The sequence below is a fragment of the Colobus angolensis genome, unplaced genomic scaffold, assembly GCF_000951035.1.
Source record: "Colobus angolensis palliatus isolate OR3802 unplaced genomic scaffold, Cang.pa_1.0 Scaffold7, whole genome shotgun sequence".
In the NCBI taxonomy this organism is placed as follows: Eukaryota; Metazoa; Chordata; class Mammalia; order Primates; family Cercopithecidae; genus Colobus; species Colobus angolensis.
In genome coordinates, this window is record NW_012120709.1 from 9,275,800 (window position 1) to 9,299,161 (window position 23,362).

Here is a 23,362-nt window from a genome sequence, read left to right on the forward strand (position 1 = left end):
ATGGTCTTCACAAAAGGCAGAAGGGTCTTCTGATTCCACCACCCATCAAGGAAAGACCCTCTGTTTGTCTAGAACCAAATGAAGGCAGGCAAGACTTACTAATTGCAAAAAAAAAAAAAAAAAACCATGATTCATGTTTTTAGTTTTAATTCTAGGTAGATTTTTTTTTGAATTTTTAAAACAGAACTTTATGTCCTCAAAAATACACAGTAGATATACAAACACTTATTTGACTAAACTGAGAAGTGGCCCTGAGGTTGTACAGACAGAGGAAGTACTTGAGGACCACAGCTGCAAACCTGAAAGAATGACTTCAGATACTGGTGTTGAGGGTGTGGTTTGTGTGTGATTTTGTTAGACCTCTCACCCACACCTCCACCACCCATAACCCACCCTTACCGCCATCTTCAGGACTGAGGAAGTAGCAGCTATGACTTACTGAGTACTTGCTATGTGCCAAGGAGTCTGCTAAGTGCTGTAGATCCATTCTTTCAGTTTAGTGCATAGTTCTAGAGATAGAATGGCTGGGTTCAAATTTCAGTTCTTCCACATACTGGTTGTGTGACCTAGGACACGTCACTTCACCTCTCTGTGCTTTCTTCCTCACTCATAAAATAAGAACAAAAATAGAACTTTTGTGACAATAAGTTAATTAATACATGTGAAGCACATAAACATCCCTGGCACATAGAAAATACACATGTTTGTTACTATTATCAACCATATTTTAGAAACTGAGACCCAGGAGGGCTATGTAATTTCTTCAGTGTTTCACACCATTCTTCTGGGAGCAGGTAAAGAACTGCCTTGAGGCTGATTTATACAACGTTTTATAGATAATTTCTTGTCTGTGTTATCACATTGGCTCCAATTTCTTCACTGCAGCCACCTAGCAGCATCCCCGTCATCAAACCAATACTCCTGACTGGGTGCAGTGGCTCACACCTGTAATCTCAGCACTTTGGGAGACTGAGGTGGGTGGATCACTTGAGCTCAGGAGTTTGAGACAAGCCTGACCAAAATGGTGAAACCCTATTTCTACTAAAAAGACAAGAATTAACTGGTCACAGTGGCATGCACCTGCAGTCTCAGCTACTCGGGAGGCTGAGGCAGGAGAATGCTTGAACCCGGAAGGCAGAGGTTGCAGTGAGTCAAGATGGCGCCGCTACACTCCAGCCTGGGTGACAGAGTGAGACTCCATCCTCATTCCCAAAAAATAAAAATAAAGAATAAAGAATAAAAAAATAAAATCCAATACTCCTGAAGGTGGAGAATTCATATTCCGACAACTTTGTGTTTTCCTCCAGCAACTCCTCCACGTTCCTCATCTTGAAAGCAAATACAAGTGTTGGTAGGCTGGAGTGGTGAAAAGGGCAAAGGAGCAGGAGTGTTGTCTAGAGGTCTGGGGTAGATTCAGAATACAGTGAGACAAAAGGAGGCTAATAGTTTTAGAAAAGGTGAGAGCGCCACCCTGTATCAGGGCCCGCTTTGCTCTCCCCAGGCTGCAGTTCTCTGCAGGTACAAGGATATGCCTTCGGGTGCCTGTACCCACCCATTTCCTGCACTGTCCCCTTCTGTAGCTGTAGCTACAGGTAGCAACTGAGCACTGGAAATGTGGCCAGTCAGAATTGAGATGTGCTGTTAAGCATGAAACACACACCAGATTTTGAAGACTTTACATGAGAAACAGGATGTAAAACTATCTTTTTAAAAAATCTTCATTGGCCTGGCACGGTGGCTCACTCCTGTAATCCCAGCACTTTGGGAGGCCAAGGCAGGTGGATCACCTGAGGTCAGGAGTTCGAGACCAGCTTGGCCAACATGATGAAACCCCGTCTCTACTAAAAATACAAAAATTAGCTGGTTGTAGTGGTGCACACCTGTAATCCCAGCTGCTCAGGAGGCTGAGGCAGGAGAATCACTTGAACCCAGGAGCCGGAAGTTGCCGTGAGCCGAGATCGCACCACTGTACTCCAGCCTGAGTGACAGAATGAGACTCTGTCTCAAAAAAAGAAAAAAAAGATGAACTGTATCATTTAAGTTCATTTTACCTATTTCTTTTTACTGCTTTTAATGTGGTCACTAGAAAATGTGGAATTCTGCATGTGACTTGTGCTATATTTCTCTTAGACAGGGCTGCTCTAGACCACAGGTCCCCTGAATTTTCTGCTTCCAAGGCCTTAGAGGGCATCTTCCACAGGCTCATTCTCCCAAGGGTGGATCCCCTCAATGGTGTGCACACTCCTAGTGGTGGCCAATGGGCTACCGGGTCAGCAGATGTGGAAGGACCTATAGGTGGTATGTCCATACCCTTGCACCTAAGGTCCCTTGCAATGCAGAGCAAAGCCAGGGATCAGAAGAGAAGAACGAGCCCAGAGGAGGGGCCTCATAAGTGTCAGGGACAGTCCTGTGCTCTGGTAAAAGTGGTCTTGAGGAGGTCAAAGAACATGTATTGTTGCAGGAGATGACAGTGAGGGAGCTGGAAGAATAAAGGTTGGGATTGGTGTTTATGCTGACAATGCCTCAAGCAAGGCTATGGGGTGTGCACTCATGTGAGTGGGGGTGCAGGCCTCTGCAGTTGAAAGCTATTTTTTGGCAGGGGGGGAGAAGGGGATGGAGTCTCGCTCTTGTCAGCCACGCCGGAGTACAATGACACGATCTCAGCTCACTGCAACCTCTGCCTCCCGGGTTCAAGTGATTCTCCGGCCTCAGCCTCCTGAGCAGCTGGGATTACAGGCGCCCACCACCACTTCCAGCTTATTTTTTGTATTTTTAGTAGAGACAGGGTTTCTACTAAACCCATGTTGGCCAGGCTGGTCTCAAACTACTGCAGGCAATCCACCTGCCTCAGCCTTTCAAAGGTCTGGGGTTATAGGCGTGAGCCACCACACCTGGCTGACAGCTATTTTCTTTCTGAAGAAACAAGTCAACCTTATGGCTAAAGGCAAAAGGGAGAGGAAAAATATAAGATGTCTGAAATAGAGTAAAATGTAAGATTGTTGTATGTATTTGTCTCAATATTTATGTCTTTACTAAAGGCAGAGACCAGCCTCTCATCAATAAATAGTGGGACCCAACCTCTGGCAGGAACCAGAACTTAAGCCCCTCAAATCAACCAAAAAGAAAGAAGCTAGGCACAATAGCAGGTGCCTATAGTCTCAGCTACTTAAGAGACTGAGGGTAGGAGGTTCTCCTGAGCCCAGAAGTTCGAGGCTGTAGTGTGTGATTGGGTCTGTGAATAGCCATGACACTCTAGCCTGGGCAACATAGCAAGATTCCTGTCTGCAAAAAAAGTATCCACTGGACAAAGAGTATTTAAAAAGCAGAGACTCTAATATCCTGTGTCTGTAAGGAACATAAACACATTTACAAGCAAAAACCAAACAACCCCATCAAAAGGTGAGCAAAGAACATGAACACTTTTGAAAAGAAGACATGTGCAGACAAGAAGTATGTGAAAATAGCTCAATATCACTAATCATTAGAGAAATGCAAATCAAACCACAATGAGATACCATCTCACATCAGTAAGAATGGCTATCAGCAAAATGTCAGAAAATAACAGATGCTGGCAAGGTTGTGGGGAAAGGGAAACACTTATACACTATTGGTGGGTGTGCGAATTCATTCAACCACTGTGGAAAGCAGTATGGCAATTCTCAAAGAATTAAAACCAGAACTACCGTTTGACCCCAAAATCTCATTACTGGGTATATACCCAAATGAATATAAATCATTCTACCACAAAGGCAAAGGCACACACTATGTTCATTGCAGCCCCAGTCACTATTGCAAAGACATGAAATCAACCGAGATGCCCAGCAGTGGTAGACTGGATAAAGAAAATGTGGTACATACACCATGGAATACTATGCAGCCATAAAAAGAACAAAATCATGTCCTTTGCAGGAATATGGATGGAGCTGGAGGCCTTTATCCTTAGCAAATGAATGAACGCAGGAACCAAAAACAAATACCACATGTTCTCACTTATAAGTGGGAGCTAAATGATAAGAACACATGGACACAAAAAAGGGAACAACAGACACTGGGGCCTACTTGAGGGAAGAGGGTGGGAGGAGGGAGAGGAGCAGAAAAAGTAACTGTTGGGTACTAAGCTTAGTACCCAGGTGACTAAATAATCTGTAACAAACCCCCGGGGGGCAAGTTTACCTATACAACAAACCTGCACATGTACCCTTGAATCTAAAATAAGAATTAAAAATAAAATAAAAATAGAAAGCAGAGACTCTGGCATAGAGGATAATGGAGAGATCCAGTATGCTATGCTGTAGCAAAAGTGGGGACTCAATCTTGGGGAAAACACAGAAACCCAGTTTTCAAAAGTAGATACAAAGTCAAAGTTGTTCTAGCAAAGGTTTCTCATTGAACCCCAGACAACTGAGTTTCAACTCCCTCAATCTCTTTTGACTAAGATCAGTCATGGTCAAGCAGCCTCAGCAGTGGGGAGAACATGGTCAGCCAAGGCTGAGCATCCAAGATAATATAGAGACGTCAGCTCAGCTTCCCTTGACTCTGGGACATGGATGCCATCAGGCTAGTGGTATCATTACAGTAGAATTACATTTCATGCCCCCTGATAGACAATCTATGCCCCGGCCTAGATTAGAGGAGAGTAGGGGAGTTAACAAACTAGAAGGAGAAAAGTGGATGATGTTTATGGCCTAGTCTTCAGCATTACTGTATGCTCTTGAAAAGATCATTTCCTCTCTCTTGGCCCCAGATTTTTATTTGTAAACTGAAGGAATTGAAATCAGATAATCTAATAAGTTTCTGTAAATTTTAGTATCTTATGTAAACACAGGACACACAATATTTCCATAATTCTCTAGTCTCCAAAGCTGCCCCATTGAAAGATTTCAGGAAATGTTTTAAAAGTAAATACTAAGTAGAAGCATATTACATATACAGAGTGTAGAGTGAAATTCTCATGAAATAGCTCTGAGCCCTTAATTCATATTCCAGTTAATCCCACATAATGCCTGGGTAATTTTTGTTGCCAAGTATCTGACTTCCATTACCACGACTGCACAACATTGCCCACTGTTTCGCGTCCTTGAGATTCTGCTTCCTTAACCTTTATCTTATCTCACTGTTATTCAAACCATACAACAAGTTAGATGTTTCCTATGAAATTAGGAATGCAAGTATTTAGGAGATATCTTATTTATTAAGGGATAAAGCCTTGCAAGTGGGTTTGGAAAAGGATATGGCTGGAGGCACAGTTGATGCTGTGTCCCAGCCCTCTGCTCAGCTCAAAATAATCCAAACTAGAGTTGGCCAAAAACTGAGCCAGCACTAGCGTACACACTGTACCCCATGTGCTCAGAAACACAGCTCAGGCTTCTTTTTCCCTGCGTTGTTTTGGAAGCAAAGTCACAAGGCGCTGGGCACTCACTAAGCCGAGGCACGAGCTGACCAAAGGATACAACCCAGAAAGGCAAATGCTCTTAACTCCAGACCACAACACTCCTTTTCAGATAGAATTGGAAGGGCCACATGAATGGTTTTGCTTGTGACCTGTACACGCTTTTAGTGCCCAGTCTAATAAAGGAAAGAGAAGATTGTCCAGAAAAGGAAGGCTACTAGTGTATGTAACCATTTAAAAACAAACAAAAAATAAATCAATAAACCTTTTTAGTTGCTAATTTTACATATTTTTGATGCAAAAGATGGGACATAGATAAGTGCAAAAGATGGAACACAGATAAGGATGCTTGGGCAATGCCCTTTAATCCAGCATAAATTATGAAAAAAAAAAGCCTCAATATCTTCACTTATAAAAAACTGTAAGACATAACAGGTGGATTCGGATAGTAAGTCCAGTTTCATTGCAACCAAAATTTAAGAGACAGAATTCTCTGGATATCACGTACTTACAATTGTTCCTTGCCCAGTTGATGTGTGATGACATTATTGAGTAATTCTAGAGTGGGTTACAATGAATTTTGCATATACTTGTGTGCGTTTCTCCATGTGTGTACAACTGAGATAACATTTATGCAATAGAATTTTACCTGTTCAGGCTCATGTATGAAAGAGAAATTTTCCTTCTCACAGAATCTAATTTTAGGGTATAGTTTTGTTACAGGAAAGGGGTCCTGATCCAGACCCCAAGAGAAGATTCTTGGATCTCACACAAGAAACAATTCAGGGTGAGTCTGCAATGCTAAGTAAAAGCAAGTTTATTAACAAAGTAAAGGAATGAAAGAATGACTACTCCATAGAGCAGCCCCGAGGGCTTCTGGTTGCCCATTTATATGGTTATTTCTTGACGATATGCTAAACAAGGGGTGGATTATTCTTGCCTCCCCTTTTTAGACCACATAGGGCAACTTCCTGATGTTGCCATGGCATTTATAAACTGTCATGGCGCTGGTGAGAGTGTAGCAGTGAGGACGACCAAAAGTCACTCTCACCGTCATTTTGGTTTTGGTAGGTTTTAGCCAGCTCCTTTACTGCAACCTGTTTTATCAGCAAGGTCTTTATGACCTGTATTTTGTGCCGACCTCCTGTCTCATCCTGCAACTTAGAAGGCCTTAATGGTCTAGGAATGCAGCCCAGTAGATTTCAGCCTTGTTTTACCCAGCTCCTATTTAAGATGGAGTTGCTTTGGTTCACACGCCTCTGGCAGTTTTGGCAATTCAGGTCAATTAAGACATCATGATAAATTCTTACAAAAATGGCCACGCTGTTGCTATAAACTCAGCACATTTTCTTATTTTCCAGAGATCATTATTAGCTGCAGTTCAATTTGAGTGTCTTGTGAGCAGTGAGGTAGAACAAAATCAAGGAATCTTAAATCAGCATTTCGCATACTTCAATATACCAGGCAGTTATAAAAGTCCAAAAAATTAGAAAAACTAAACCATGTGAGAAAGAAACTTTGGAAACTGTCAAGCTTTTCTTCCTCTAAACTCGCCATTGCCCTCAGGTAATAAGCAATTGTTCACTTTTTTGGTTGGTAATCTTCACCTCCTGGGTTCAAGTGATTCTCCTGCCTCAGCCTCCCAAGTAGCTGGGATTACAGGCACCTGCCACCACGCCTGACTAATTTTTATATTTTTAGTGGAGACGGGGTTTCACCATGTTGGTCAGGCTGGTCTCCAACTCCTGACCTCAGGTGATCCACCCATCTCGGCCTCCAGAAGTGCTGGGATTACAGGCGTAAGCCACTGCACCTGGCCCACTTTTTTATTTAGAGAACAAAATTTATCATGCCTGGTATTTTTGGATTTTCCTCCCTCTTGGTGCCAGAATAGTGCTGGTGTGTTTTCTCTTTGGAGTGCTGATTCTATTGGTTGTGTACATTGTGCATCTTGTAGTTCACGTTGGAGTCTGTCACCCAGGGGCCTGTGATGACTCACAAGCCCTTGCTCTAAGGGGCGCATACTTCAGGTCTTGGTGGCTTCATGAAGCCACCAAATCAGGATGACACAATCCCGGCTCACCTCTGAGAGATCAGTGAGGGGAACTCATATACAAAAACTAAGAAACCTGGAGCAAGCTGTTCTTGAATTCCATACTATTAAATCTTACTTGAAAGTCAGTAATGTAAAGTCAGCAGTTAAACAATCAGCGATGTGGCTAATTTCTTCAACCTTATGTTAAAGAACAAAGCACTGATTTTGTGACTTAACTGAATTCTCTGACCAGTTCAACGTTTTCTAAAAGGGTGTTGCTGGTGCCACCTAGTGGAAGTATTGTAAATCTCAGAGCCTCGTGATGAATCCGTAAATCAAGGTATTTTCTGTGACCAAGGCTTAATCCACTCCGGTTGGCCCTGAGAAAACTGCGTGCACAGAGCTGCACTTTTTTTTTTTCTAAATGAGAAGTGAGTTAAACTTGGTAGCTTTTATGGTGGCTGTCTTTCTGCTATATATGTTTTGGTGTTTTTATTCTGACATGAGGATGTGGAAATCCAGGACAATATTTTTGGTTTAATACAAAAGTTCTCCCAGGATCATTCCAAGAGCAAAATTTGTTACACCAATATAAGATCTTGTCAGTTTCTCCTATTCCAAATACAAGTATGCTGTTGCTTCACTTTGAGGAGTTTTTCAAGCCTTTTACCCTTATTATCTGATGAAGAGGCCGTTACTAGCTGCAATTCAATTTGAAGACAGTGCATTTGCCTAGTACATTAGCTCTAGGTAAATGCACTCTCACTTTAATTTGTGAAAATAATATTACTTCTCATAAAGCATTCATTTGGTTTTCTCAACCCCATTCGTGAATATCTACACAACCTGGCTATCTGTATTTTACCTGTAACCTATTTCATAGAAGATTCTATTAGGACCATCTGCTCAGTTCATAATCAGCTCTCTTTAATACTACCTCTATCCCCAGTGGTAAACTCCAAATAGACATTTGCTATAATTTGAATTCGATGCTTTGGTTACCATGGAGGGACACTAATCAAGGTAACACCAATTAGATTTGGAATTTTGAATTGAGACTGGAGTAAAGATGGAAGTCAGGAAACAATCTTGACTATATATATTTTTCTATATACCTTTATGTATATCTTTATATCTATATATCTTTATGTATATCTGTCTGTCTTTCGCTCTATCCGTGAGAGAGAAATATCATGAAAGAAAATGGTAAAACATAGGGAAAATGTTTCTGAAATCAAGTTAAACATCCTTTTTATTTTTGTTTGTTTATTTTTTGAGACAGGGTCTCACTCTATCACCCAGGCTGGAGTACATTGGTGTAAGCATAGCTCACTGCAGCCTCAACCTCCTGGGCTCAGGTGATCCTCTTGCCTCAGCCTCCTGAGTAGCTGGGACCTGGTTCCTTCTCCTTCTCCTTCTTCTTCTGAGACTGGGTCTTGCTCTGTCACCCAGGCTGGAGTGCAGTGGTGTGATCACATTTCACTGCAGTGTTGACCTCTCCCTGCTTCATGCAGTCTTCCCATCTTAGCCTCCCTAGTAGCTGAGACTACAGGCACATACCACCACCCCCAGCTAATTTTTTTTTTTTTTTTTTGTAGATACTGAGTTTTACCATGTTGCCCAGGCTGATCTCAAAATCCTAGGCTCAAACGATCCTCCAGCCTCGGTCTCCCAAAGTGCTGAGATTATAAGCATGAGCCACTGCATCAGCCTAAACATCTTTTTTTAGAAAGAAAAAAAAAAAAAAGAGGAAGAAGGGTCCAGCACAGTGGCCCACACCTGTAATCCAAGGATTTTGGGAGGCCAAGGCAGGCAGATCACCTGGGATCAGGAATTCAAGACCAGCTGGCCAATATGATGAAACCCCATCTCTATTAAAAATACAAAAACTAGCCAGGCATGGTGGCACGCACCTGTAATCCCAGCTACTCGGGAGGCTAAGGCAGGAGAATCGCCTGAACTCGGGAGGTGGAGTTTGCAGTGAGCTGCGATCACACCTCTGCATTCAAGCCTGGGCAATTAAGCGAGTCTCTGTCTCCAAAAATAAAAATATTGTCAATGAACCCTCTTTGGGTGAGGAAAATTGAAATTATACCTAAAGACAAAATGTACCATATAGCAATTGTCTGTTGAAAATACATTTTTATTACAAACAACATAAACACTTCCTAATACATTCTGCAAATATGCATTTCATTATCTTTGCCTGAGTTTTTATGAACAGTGTCTGTGAGCAATAGTTCTTCCCTTGATAGCCAGTCATACATATTCAATAAGTGCCAAGCACCCTACCCAAGTATCAACAGGCACTGTGGGAAGTGCTGGGGGACTTTTTTAAACACAGAGAAAAAAGGCATCGTTCCATATCTCAAGGGATCACAATCTAGTAGACTGTGTTTTTTTTTTTTTTAATTTGGATGTCTCTCTTTTAATACATATATACTTCCACTTTGCAAGATATATTTTATTTCATGCTATACAAGTCTTTAGAAAATAGCCTATATATCCAAGGCGAACTGAACACTTAAAATAATTAGCTAGGTAAAATAGGGTTAAAATGCAACTTTTAGTCTTAAATAATCAAGCAATTTATGTAAAAGGGATGCCATGGCCTTAGACTAGTTTGATAACAATTTTAACTTTGTAATGTGTGACTTCTGAAAAACCTGAAATATTTTAATAAGAAGACATCATCCTTCTTTATCCTCTATAATATGTAAAGGAATATTTACCTTATATGACAGCAGACTTTGAGTCATTGCCAAAAGTGAAAATTAAACAGAATTCAAAGGCCACATCTACTATTCTCACTACTGCTCTTTTGTCTCCTGTCTTGAGTGACTTTGATATTTTGTTAGTGTCTGTGTGAAGAAGGGCACGTACATCTGAATATCCTCAGTGCAAAATGAAAATTATTTATTTGGAAGTTACAGTCTATTTATTACAGACATTTTCCTTGGGTTTATTTATTTTACGTATGGCTCTCCAAAAATTCCATTTTCATACTATTTTATGCTTTTTAGTAAGAATGATTTATTCATTATAAGAATGTGATTTACCTTATGCTCTTGTAAAATTTCCTTATAAATATATTTTTTAATTATGCTCTCATTGACAGACCATGTGTCCCATTTGTGGTGTGGGAAATATCATCAGCCATTGCTTTTGTACAGCAACAAGAATCAGGTGCTCCTTAGAGATCCTCCATTTCACTACTCTAACATTCTTCAGTGTGGTTCCAGCCACCCATATAGATACTATGTATTCAAAGATAACTTACTGAAGCTTGTTCACAGAACCAAGCTTTCTCCTGATAGCTCTCCTTCCCCCACTCTACACTTCTGGAAGTATTACCCCAAATGCTCTTCAGGATTTAAATAACAATTTTTAAAAAGACACTTAGCACCACAATATGGAATTTGCTGGCATGACGCGAACAATACGGTTACTCCAGATGCTGTATTCAAACTGTATGGGCCCGTTGAAAAAATAGATATAACCTACAAGAAAAAGCATGAAGACAATTTCAAAGTTTGAAAATAAAAAGGTTTTAATCCAGTTAATATTAACAGTTCCCGTTTGTAGGAATCTCAACCTTTTTCTTTTTAAACTCTATTAGTGCTTTAATGTATTGCTCATAGTTGTTCCTTTTAAAATGTTTTATCTTTTTATTTTTATTTTTTAGTTGTTCTTTTAAGGTGTGAATCTTCCTAGACAGCTTTGCTACTTGGATTATCGAGTTTTTTTTTTTTTTTTTCCCCCGAGACGGAGTCTCGCTCTGTCGCCCAGGCTGGAGTGCAGTGGCGCGATCTCGGCTCACTGCAAGCTCCGCCTCCCGGGTTCACGCCATTCTCCTGGCCTCCCGAGTAACTGGGACTACAGGTGCCTGCCACCCACGCCCAGCTAATTTTTTGTATTTTTTTTTTTAGTAGAGACGAGGTTTCACCATGTTAAGCCAGGATGGTCTCCATCTCCCGACCTCGTGATCCACCCGCCTCAGCCTCCCACAGTGCTGGGATTACAGCCCGGCCGATTACCGATTTTTGTGTGTGTATATGAGACAGAGTCTCACTCTGTAGTCCAGGCTAGAGTGCACTGGCAGTGATCTTGGCTCACTGCAACCTCTGATTACTAAGTTCAAGCGATTCTCCTGCCTCAGCCTCCTGACTAGCTGGGATTACAGGTGCATGCCACCACACTCAGCTTTTTTTTTTTTTTTAGTAGAGATGGCGTTTTGCCATGTTGGTCAGGCTGGTCTTAAACTCCTGACCTCGAGTGATCTGCCTATCTCAGCTTCGCAAAGTGCTCATATTACAGGCATGAGCTGCCGCACCTAGATTGATATTTGTTATAAGTTATCAGTAATATCTCTTTTCATAGTTAAAGGAGGTCGGTGAGGTCAGGCCTGTAATCTGAGCACTCTGGGAGGCCGAGGCGGGTGAATCTCTTGAGGCCAGGAGTTCAAGACAAGCCTGGCCAGCATGGCGAAATCCCATCTCTACTAAAAATGCAAAAATCAGCCAGGCATGGTGTCAGGCACCTGTAATCGCAGCTACTCCAGAGGCTGAGGCAGGAGAATCTCTTGAACCCGGAAGGTGGAGGTTGCAGCGAGCTGAGATTGTGCCACTGACCTCCAGCCTGGGCGACAGAGTGAGACTCTGTCAAAAAAATAAACATAAAAATAAAAGGCTGAGAACATAATTAAAAAGTCACTACATAATTATGGTAGTTATGAGTCTTTATGTATAAATTACTTCCCACTCCACACCCAGTTTGAATTCTGGCAATATCCTTTGCATTTTTGCATCTTTAAGCGTAGCTTAAGGTAGTGTTGAAGGTTTAGCATCTCGTATTTATGGAATTAGCAATCATTAAGTAAAATTCTTATTTATTCTAGGCATGTTATTTTTTTTGGTTTGCTGTCTTTGTAGGTAGTCACACAGGAATGATTAATTCCTTAACTGCCATACATTTATTAACACATCTAGGTCCTATCTAAAAATGATTTGTATAGAAAGTTTTCAGGGGCTACAGAAGCTCCTCTTTAAAGTCAATGCAATGTAGCTACTTACCATTTTTCTCGTAGACAGCATCTACTTTATCACCAATTCCTGGGAAGTCTTCTTCTATTAGTCTTGGATAGTCTTTATCCATAATATGGTTAGTATCATCATATCTATTTAAAGAAAAAAAAACTCTTAAGTCAGTTATATTCCTTAGAAAGTACCTTAGAAATAATACAATAGATACAATAGCATCTTTCAAAATTGACAAGAATTTAAAAATATTAAGTCCATTTAAAATGTCTGGTAGCTTTTTAACATTAGGAATGAGAATACTGAGTGTACAGTGGCTGCTTGATGAGTATTTGTTGACTTGCCCGAAGGCCATCTTTTTAAAGAGAGTTACAAGCTCATTTCCATTTCACAAATGATATATCTGTTATAAAAGTATGTCATTAGGAACGTGTTCTTAACATGAAATAAATGCATGTTTGTGCATCGAACAATTAGCTATTGATTTCCCACTATGTGTAAGACAACTTGCTAAATACAGTAATGGCTACAAAAATATTTAAGGTTTAATTTCTGTAGTAAAAAGTTGTAGGGGCATATGGTAATACTAAAGGTGGGAAGGGAAGCATAGTTTTCCCCTTCCATAACTGCATATTTCAAACTCCTTCTCCCCTGCCAGCAGCCACACCCTAACCAAGCAAACATATCCTAAAATTAACCTAGGAAAACAGGCTCCCATAAGGTGCCACTACTGTTACTGATGAGAGCTTTTGAATATCCTGAAGCCATGTTCCAACAAGTAAAACATAACCACTGAAATACCAATAAAGCTAAGACATGTGTATACACAAAACTGCAACACCAAGCAACAGAAGTGAAGCATGAGAGAGTAATCACGAAATGCCATGGGGGTACAGGAAACCGGGCAATAACCCCTGAATGGGGAAATCAAAGAAGACTTTGTAGATGAAATGATATTTTGAATGAACTTTAAACAATGGGCAGAATTTCAAGAGGGAGAGAGGCGGGGAAGGATCTCCTGGCAAAAAAAAGAAAAAAAAAAAAAACAAATTGCATAAGAGAAGCGTAAGGGGATATAAAAGAACAGCATATCTGAGCTGCAGTAAGCAATTAATCCTGACTGAACCATATACTTCTTGTGGAGGGTAGAGAATGAAATGCAGTACCTGGTAGAAGCTGGCAGTGATTTCTAGAATGTTGTAAATGTCATTGTCAGAAATAAGTCGAAAGGCAAAGATGATATATACAGATATGTGCATGTGTGTGGGTTTGCATGTGTGTGTGTGTAACTGTGTATGTAGAGATGGAAGAAAGTTTCCATTTTAAACATTTCGAATGCAGGGTACTGATGAGATATTCCCGTTCCCAAATATAGACTTGAATCTGGACTCCTAAAGGTTGTTGATGTCAACGCTGCCTGAATCTTTACATATGTTTTAAATATTCCAGCTTCACTTGCCCTTAGAAAGTTTCACTTTATAAACTATGGGCCTGTCAGCTTTCTGGTCAGCCTCTTGAGTGGATCAGCTAACTCTGCAGATAGGAGGGCTTTCTCTCTCAACCAATATTTTCCTGTACTCATGCTGGTGTCCTCCTTAGGTGTCAATCGGGTGCGGTGGCTCACAACTGTAGTCCCAGCATTTTGGGAGGCTGAGACAGGTGGATTGCTGGAGGCCAGGAGCCTGACCAACGTGGCAAAACCCCGTTTCTACTAAAAATATAAAGATTCGCTGAGTGTAGTGGCACATGCCTGTAATCCCAGCTACTTGGGAGACTGAGACATGAGACACGAGAATTGCTTGAATACAGGAGGCAGAGGTTGCAGTGAGCCAAGGTCATGCCACTACACTCAAGCCTGGATAACAGAGCAAGACTTAGTCTCAAAAAAAAAAAAAAAAGAAAGAAAGAAAGAAAGAGGGGGGTGCCAAAGATGGTTGAGAGCCATAACAAATGGCTAAGAAAAGAATGTTTGAGAGGAGGAATGTTTGAGTATTACGTGTGTGTGTGTGTGTGTGTGTGTGTGTTCAAGAGAGCTTGGGACTTTTAAATGCCTGTCTGAGGGGCTGCCTGAAAGAGTTGACATGGAATAAAAATGAATAACTAGTATGATATTTACAACAGAGTGTAGGAATACTTTATAGTAGTGACAGATGTTTGAGGCAGTTTGTGGCTATGACACAGATGGGCCAGTACATACTGCTGCCATACCTCCAGACCTGGTTTCCTGAGAAGAGGAGAGTCTTGCCTGTATCCTCAAAGTGAACAGCTGCACTTATCTTCTTAACTTCTTTTGGAAAACCCAGTTCAGATATTTTTTTGGGATAACCTTCCAGAATGTCATAACCATTAAGAGCCCAAAATTTTCTACCTGGAATGAGTGAAATAACAGTTTTATTATCCAGGAAAATCTATTGAGACTTACATATGTAGACACGTGCTTAAGGGCAGGCCCATTTATACATTTAGAAATATTAATAAAATATTTAGTATTTACAGTCATCATGCTTATGAAACATAAAAATATAAGCATTCTTGAAACAAAAAAATAAAATTTAGGATTTTAATTTCCCAGTTATGAATACAGCTAATCAAATACCACAATTAACTTGGCAATTTATTGGTTCTGAATATTAAGTTTAAAGCTAGGTAAAAAAAAAACATTAAAATTTCTACATGAATAAACAAAACACAGTAGGAAGGGTTAATTAGATTGAAAATTCAAATTTTATACCAGTGTGAAAGTTATTTTCTTCTCCGAAAAGTAGGTTTATTATAACATTAATATTATAAATAGTTGAACAATAGAAGCAGTGTCAGCAGAAAGTTATGTAGTCATTTTAAATTATGGTCATAAAGGCAAAGTAGCAATTTGGAAATTGGTCATAATTTTATGTCAAGGAAAGCAGTAGGATATAAAAATGTATCGGTACTATGAAAATAAATATGTAAAAATATGTATTACATAATGAAAATGAACAAATGAAATAAACTGACTATTCAGAAGGAAGAATGATTCATAATATTTTTCCACTTTTTCAGAATATATATTGTTATAATGTTTTCTCAATAAACATTTTTTAAGAGGAACTAAGAGAAAAAACTGACATGATTCATATGAAAGAGTGGATATGACAAGTCTAACAATGTAGACCTTTTATATGTTCAATTTGGAGATTCATGGTAGAATGGTTTCAGGTACTTTCTGGCTTCCATTTTTTTAATACTTGGTCTTTAATTTAGGTATATTTTCAGTAGTGATCATTTTACTGAATCTCTATTGGCATCAGGTTCAGCACTGCCTCCCCTGGTCCTGCGCGAGGCCTCCTCTGTGGAAAGCTTACCTCTGAAGATGAAGATGAGGTCATGAGAAGGATGCTCATATGCAGCATCAATACGGTTGGGAAGTTCTGGCCAAAATGATTTCGTTAAAAACAGCTCCGCATCAACCTGCTGAGGATGCAGGCGCCAGAAGAATCTAACACAAAAGTAAAATGGAGTTTTCTGTCACATTTTTAAGTGCTATATTTCTATCCTGCTAGTCTCTTCTCTCCACATCAACACAGATAAGTTAGATACAACCAATACCTCCCACCTGTGAAGGGGAAAAAAATTCCATTACCCTTTCAGTTCCAGTGACAAGTTGTGCTATCCTAACTAGCGTAAGGTATTCAACTTTGAAATCTCGCAGAGCCTTTGTGAGGTCTCTATGTTCTTTGTGGGTTGAAATTGTCTTGCTCAATTTTGGGTATCTTGCTAGGGGCAAGCAAATTTGCCAGGCATTGTGTTGGGCTCCAGAGAGAAGATATGAGTTACATGAACTATGTCTTCCATGGTCTCATGGCCTGGGAAAACTGATACATGAGAACCACCCCCCGTCCCATGAGTACAATGTAGTTAGAGTTACAACAGAGGGGGTAAACATGCTATTGGATCATAGATGAGGGATCAATGAATGAATGAATTAATGAACAAATATGCATACTAGAACAATGTAGAAATTAAAATGTCATATTGCATTTCTAGGTTCATTTCATTCTATCCCTCAAATTCCAACATATGTATCCAGAATCAAAGTCTTTCCATGCCAAAACGAATCCGCGTGTGCCTAAAGAGTAACCATTTATTAATACAGCACTTACTTTCTATGCTTCTGTTTTTAAAATAAATTGGATTTCTAGATTTTCTTGGTTATATTTATAAGAAAGACTATAACTAGAGATGTAAAAACAAGCTACACAATGCCAAGGTTGTACACTGAAAAGTAAAACATTTATCCATCAGTCATTTATTTCATGTGAACTATGGAAGTAAACTGCCTGCCCATTTTTACTGTTAACTTTGCCTTTGGAAGTCTGACAGGATGTTTTGGCGATATGCAGAAACAGCTTCACAAATGTTTGTCGCATACAAACTTTATGAAAGAATCTCAAGAGTACCTGTCTTTAAAGATCATTGTTTCTCCTCGGAGACTGGTAATGGCATCAAGGGACAAGGAGGGGTCACATTTGTCTGGCGTTTTTGGATGTTTAGGGTTGGGGTCTTCATCTCCTGGACCTGCAGTCGTGAAAGGCAAGAGAGAAGTTATGAATGTGACATTACTGAAAACCTGGGTCACAGCACAACAGGTTGATCTGCTGATGGACAGGGGGAGAGGGTTTCCTCCAGGAAAAGCAGTAGGTCCCGGGGCTCCTACATTATGGTGCAAGTACCGTGTAATCTTCCTTCCTTCCTCCCCTCCACTTCCATCCTTCAAGACTTCTCGAGATTCTTTAGAACTATAAACTTAGGTTTCTTGAGGTTGATGATAAAAATGAGAGAAAAAAAGCAACAGACTTTGAAGACATTTTCCCTACACCTTGCACAATCTATTGACAGACTGCTCTTGAAAACTAGACTCCTCTCAAAGCCATTTTTGATGATGTATTTCTCCTGCGAAAGCCCTCATCTTGCCTCCTCCTCTTGACTATTTTACCAGCTGTCAACATCAGCTAATGTTGCTTCACTGGTTTGCCATGGTGCAGCTGTATCTCAGCTGCGACAAGTCAGGCCTTCAGCACTTATGTGACTTGCCAAATGTTGGTAACTTTCCAACCAGCTCCATGAGTGCAGACGGGATGGGGGTGCAGTACACAATAATAATCCTACACTGGTTTTTTTTTTCTGTCTAGTTTATATTAGTTCTTTCATCAGTCCCTGAGTCATAATAATGTAGAAATAATAACTGCAAAATAAATTTGCAAATTCCCTTTGCCATCTTCAAGTTTATGCCCATGGCTATGCTAGTTACTGTGACAGATTCAAATCTAGAAGGGAAAAGAATGGCTTGGGTGATGTGAGCAAGTTTGCTGAACTATGTGCTCTAGAAATGTTTACACTGATGACTGTGCACTGTGGCTTTAACTCTATTTATAACAGGTCATCTATAAATAAATATTTGGGTTGAGGTTTAATTATTTTGTAAATATTATTGAAAATTTGGGGGGTAAGTGAAAAGGAAGAATTTTTTTTTACAATGGTTACTGTAGATGTTGATTAAAAACTACCACAGGCCACTTGAGAGGTTTCTACTGTGCCAGATTGTACTGGTTGAAAGAGTACTTGGAATTTCTATAAGCTTTAGGAACTCACTTTCACCACCAACCATATTACTATAGGTATGCTACTTAAACTCTACAGGGCTTTGTTTCTTCATTGGTTAAATGGGGAATAAAATATTTTTCTTTCTTATTGCAGAGGTGTTTTGAGGGTATCAAATGCACATTGTAATGTATAAAGTACAGATACAGAGACTTATAGTCTGCAAAAAATTGGAGAATGAAATCTTTTCTATTTGAGTGGGTAGTCAGACTTGGAAAGAAAAAATGGGTGTATTTTCCTAGGTTTTAGTAACAAAACCAATAAAGCAGCAATGGCAGTGGTGAATTCAATTAGTAGAGTCATGTGTTGCTTAACAACAGGGATACATTCTGAAAAATGTGTTGTTAGGAGATTTTGTCATTGGGTGAACATCGCAGTGTATACTTACACAAACCTAGATATATAGCCTACTACACATACACGCTATATGGTACAGCCTATTGCTCCTAAGCTACAAACCTGTCCAGCATATTACTGTACTGAGTACTGCAGGCACTTGTAATACATTGGTGAGTATTAAGTGTATCTAAACATAAGAAAGGTACATTAAAAATACAGTATTATAGTATTATGAAACCTTTGTCATACATGCGCTTCACTGTACCAAAACATCATTATGCAGCATGACTGCTATTTAGAAAACAAATGCATGGATTTCTTCTGCTTTTATAACCGATCATTTTCTATTTCTATAACTGAGTTACCATAGAGAGACTGGATCCCTTGTACGTCGTCATCAGGAAGCATAAAGTGGCTTTTGCCGGTGTAGGTGTAGATGGGAAACATGAGTGCTCCAGGATCCTTGGAGTGGTCAAGACCTAAGGAGTGGCCAAACTCATGGGCAGCAACAAGAAACAAGTTGTAGCCTGTAAGAAAATAAAGAAACAATGAGAAAAAAAGGAATTCCAGTGACCAGGTAATGAAAGAAGTATCATTTTATCTACTTGGTATGTTTCTTTCTTCGCTATATACTCTTTCTTTTCTCTTTCTTCACTCTCGTACTTTTTAATATCAGTATTCAGTTGCTTGAAGGAAGATTCAAAGTATTGATTTAATTCTTGTAAATAATTTAGTGTTCTTTTGATTGTAGCTGCCTACACAATTAGAATGTCAACAGATTACTCTCATGTAATTAGTAACTAATAAGGATTTACCATGAAGACACTAGGACTCCTGATTTGCTCTTAGTATTCTCAGGTCAGGTGAGGGAAGTGGACAGAGATTACCTTAAACGAGGAGTGGGGAAATCACATAGGGTGGTGCCTAGCTAGGGTTCTGCCCAGAACATCCTCCAGGAGGCAGTATCCAAAGGGAGCGTACCAAGGATGGAGGATGCACTAAATAGGTTCTCTGTGTATATTCTTGGGAGCAAATTCCAACGTTCTAGAGTCTAGAACGTCTCTAGACTCTGGGGTTTGGAGAAACAGAAACTCTGGACATGATTAGCCATCTTTACTCTAGAAGACCATTATGTCACTGTATTTACATTGTTCCCTCTAAGCATTCTGTCTGCCAATTTTGAGCCTCCTAATACAGGTATTTCAAACTGGAAAAAAGAGAATAAAACACTAAAAGAAAAATAAGAAGTGTAAGGCAATAGGATTGTTGTTACTTGTGCTTAGATTACCTGAAAACTAGAGCCAGTGGATTCCATTTGACCTTAAATTTCCTTTGCTACTGCAGCCTGTGCATGAAGAAAATGAACCAACCTAGCCAATCTTGCAGACCATGAGAGCAACTAGAGGTCACATAATCTGAGTGCCAATTCTTCATCGAATGACTAGTAATGGGTACTGCTCTTAGCCTTCCACTGAAAAATGAATCCAGACTGGTGTGTGGATGTTTTCATTCATTTCAGTTAAGTATTTCAAACCCAGAATTTACAAAGGAATCTAAATTTGAGGCTTATTGTGATTCTGCCTTAACAATGCTGGATCTTATTCCTTCTTCCTGAAACCATTCTTACCTGTGAAATAACCAGAACATAAATATGTAAATTTTCACTTTTCCCTCCACAGACAGATTTTCGGTATTAGAGTTGAGACACTGATCCTGTAAGGCCCTGTTTTATTCTTTGGAAAAATAATCTTTTTTTGTTTAAATGAATAATAAAATCAGCTGTCTATGAAGACAACCTCTACTTGTCATAACTAAGTTCTAGTTAGAACGATCCATGGCTTTTCTTCCTGAATTAACATTCCCAATTATTTTGAGACTTGAAGATTCAACTACTAACTGATTTCATTCAACATGCAGTTTCATTTTGCTCTTGTAAATACAACTGCCACCTTGTCTGTTTCATGCTGTTTGGAGTAGGACTCTGTCTAGATTTTTAAGAATGGTGTTTATCATATACAGACAAGACTGAATCAAGCAACTCATATAATGGGAAACAGAAATTTGATTGAGCATATTTCTACCAAGGAAAAAATTATTTCATTTCACATCTAATTCATGTATGACCCATAGATCCAACCCTGGTAGTTTTTAGTTATATATTTATAATCAACTGTACTTCTTCAACATGCCAAAAGGTAATTTGCAGTAATAACACGTTGGCTGACAAACATAAACATTTTGGTCCTACTTCAGAGTTCATTAGTATCCCTCAAGCCACAGTGACAGATTAAGTAGATTTTGTTCATTTTTTAATGTTGAATATCAATTTGTAGAAATGTCACTTGTAGAGACACTAATATGTCTAAGATAAACTTTATTTAAGAAAATATAGTCAAATGCCAAATATATGTAACTTTTTTGTGTTTTAACTTCCATACCAGTGTGTTCACTGTCTAATCTAACAACACATAAATGATATCTTTATAAGAAACATTACCTTTGGAACTACTTGTCCAGGTTTCATCATCATCAAAATGGGCATCTCCTCCATAATTTGGCCCAGGAGGAAAAGCGTGAGCCAGCAGGCCAGAGGGCCCATCAAATGGGTAGAAGTCGCCATGCTCTACACACAAAAGCAAGGGTTATGAGTCTTATCACATCCAGGAGTACTTAGCGCAGGTGTTTAGTAAATTACTGTTGAATGCTTTAAAAAGTAATGAATGACTGAAAGAAATAATTTTAAAATGGAACCAACTAAGAATTAGAATACAAAAATGTTTTAAAAATAAATGTGCACCATTACCCTTAGTTCCAAAAGAGATCATGATGTCAGCAATGCCATCGTGAAGTCTGGTAAAATTCAGAGGAGTTACATCAGACCAAACTTTGAAGGCTTTTTTGAATGCCTTTTCAACTTCAGAATGAGTCATATCAGGGGTGTAATTCACAATTCTATGTAACAGAGAAAGTTTCAATTAAGTTTTTGGAAAGTGACAGCTATTTTAGAATACATTTTCTTGGTATATTGCTCTTCACTTCAAAATGCAATAATTTCTTTGAAAGTTCTACTAGAGGCTTATTGTTTCAAATAATGTATTAATTATGATGCCATACCAGAATAAAAAGTCAAAAATCCAGACATTTGAGTATCTCCAAATATCTGACCATGTGGCACCCTAAATTAAAATTTTTCCAATGTTTAGTATAATTTATTTTGCATGCTAAAAGTTTGGATTACACTGATAAAGCCCAAATAAATGAAATAGCTCTGTAAAGTTTCTAGAAAGAGTGGAACTCTTCATCTTTAGAACCATTGTGATAAATACAACTAATGCACTACGTATGCAAATTTTCTTTAATCTACTTTTATTTCTCTTTTGATTTCATTTCTAAAAGAAATACTTTGAGATGCACACTAAAAAATCACGCTGGGTTACTGTGACAATAATAGATGTTATGAGGCAATCTCGGCAACCACATTAAAGCTAATCTGGAATTTAACTGCTGATTAAATAGTAATGCCTACTTAATATTAGACATTTAATACTACAAGAAAAGGTTAACAAATATGAAAGAAAGATAGTCTATAATTACCTGTAGGTTAAATTCATTTTGGACCATTTGAGAGTTCGAGGGAAAACGTTGTATTCACCCACATCAGGAACCCCGCATCTTGGTTTTTTCATGACATCTAAGGTGTTATCGTCAAGTTTTCCGGTCACCTCTAAGCCGAAAAAAGACTGCATTTCTCGGAGCCTGTCAGTCATGGAGCTTGCTGCATTCTCCTTCAGGATTCCCGCGAGATTTGTAGGATAGTAGTATGATCTCAAGTAGCGCTAGAAAAGAGACCAAAATGAACTGCGTTTCAAAGAGAAGGACATTTCTGAGATGTACCAACCGCATCATCAGGATTGGCAAGATACTCTACCTCTGCAAACTGGAGGTCTTCCTCAGACAAATCATCTTCATCACCACCACTGGGAAGGGGCAGGGCCCCACAATGAGTCCAGCTCAAGAAGAGGAAGGCAGCCAGGACCCCTGGATGCATCTTGAATGGTGATGCCTGGTGACTGTTGTCCTTCCGCAGAGAATACCTTTACTTTTATAGGCCTGCAATGGTGAGTCATCACTTATGGATAGGTTTCCACTTCCTAGTCCCTTGAAGGTAAACATGCTTACATGGCGACTTTTTCTTTTCCCTCCCAAGTGTGGTTTGTGGTAGAATTTGAGGGAAATATAAATGACAGCATCTCTTGTTTCAGCAGGGTCTCAAAACCCATCTGGCAAAATAAACGGCCTCCGCATATTTATGGATACTGTGGGAAGAAGCAGAGAGTAGTACATTTTTTACTTCACTTAGCAAAAATGTTTTTTTTTTTCTTCTGTAAGAAACTAGCTACTTTTACTTCTTCAAATAATAAGTGTATCAAGATGGCATGTTTACTTCCATAAAGAGAAACTTAGTACTGCTTCTAGAATGTTTAGTACAGCCTGGTATATTATAAACTGCATTTTCTCTACAGTAACTACAGAAAGATGTCTTGTGTCTACCTGAAGCCCATGATATTGGACCAAAACCAAGCTCAAAGACTTGGAGGTGCTACAGCACAACCACAGAATTGAGCCCCATGGTTGGAATTTAAACACACTGGTATGACCTCTCAACGAATATGGAGTCCTGCATAAATTCCCTACAGATCCAGAGAGAGGTAGAAGAATTACACTGGAACACAACAACTGTAATGGCTAGCACAAACATAGATTACTGCATTCTAGGTTCAAAAGGCATTATCTCATTTAATCCTTACGACAGCCACATAGGTGCTGTCAGAAAGCTTATTTTCCATTTTACATATGAATAATCTGATACACTGAGAAGTTAAATACTTGTATATGGTCATATAGTTTATAAATGATACCATGATT

General features: G+C 39.3%; 1 protein-coding gene across 2 annotated transcripts; it reads right to left on the minus strand.

Annotated features, from left to right (window-relative positions):
* Positions 1 to 9,546: 9,546 nt before the first annotated feature.
* Positions 9,547 to 22,507, minus strand: MMP13 (matrix metallopeptidase 13). Of its 2 annotated transcripts, XM_011926636.1 has the most exons (11): positions 22,365 to 22,507; positions 22,031 to 22,272; positions 21,240 to 21,388; positions 20,934 to 21,059; positions 18,802 to 18,963; positions 16,897 to 17,014; positions 15,802 to 15,935; positions 14,669 to 14,828; positions 12,497 to 12,600; positions 11,965 to 12,082; positions 9,547 to 10,924 (listed from the first exon to the last, which is right to left on the minus strand). In XM_011926636.1, the coding sequence occupies exons 1-11, from the start codon at positions 22,482 to 22,484 to the stop codon at positions 10,888 to 10,890; spliced, it is 1,470 nt and encodes a 489-aa protein (XP_011782026.1). In that variant the 5' UTR covers positions 22,485 to 22,507; the 3' UTR covers positions 9,547 to 10,887. The 2 variants fall into 2 exon arrangements, with proteins under 2 accessions (XP_011782026.1, XP_011782027.1); XM_011926637.1 differs by lacking the exon at positions 11,965 to 12,082.
* Between the last annotated feature and the right edge of the window lie 855 nt (positions 22,508 to 23,362).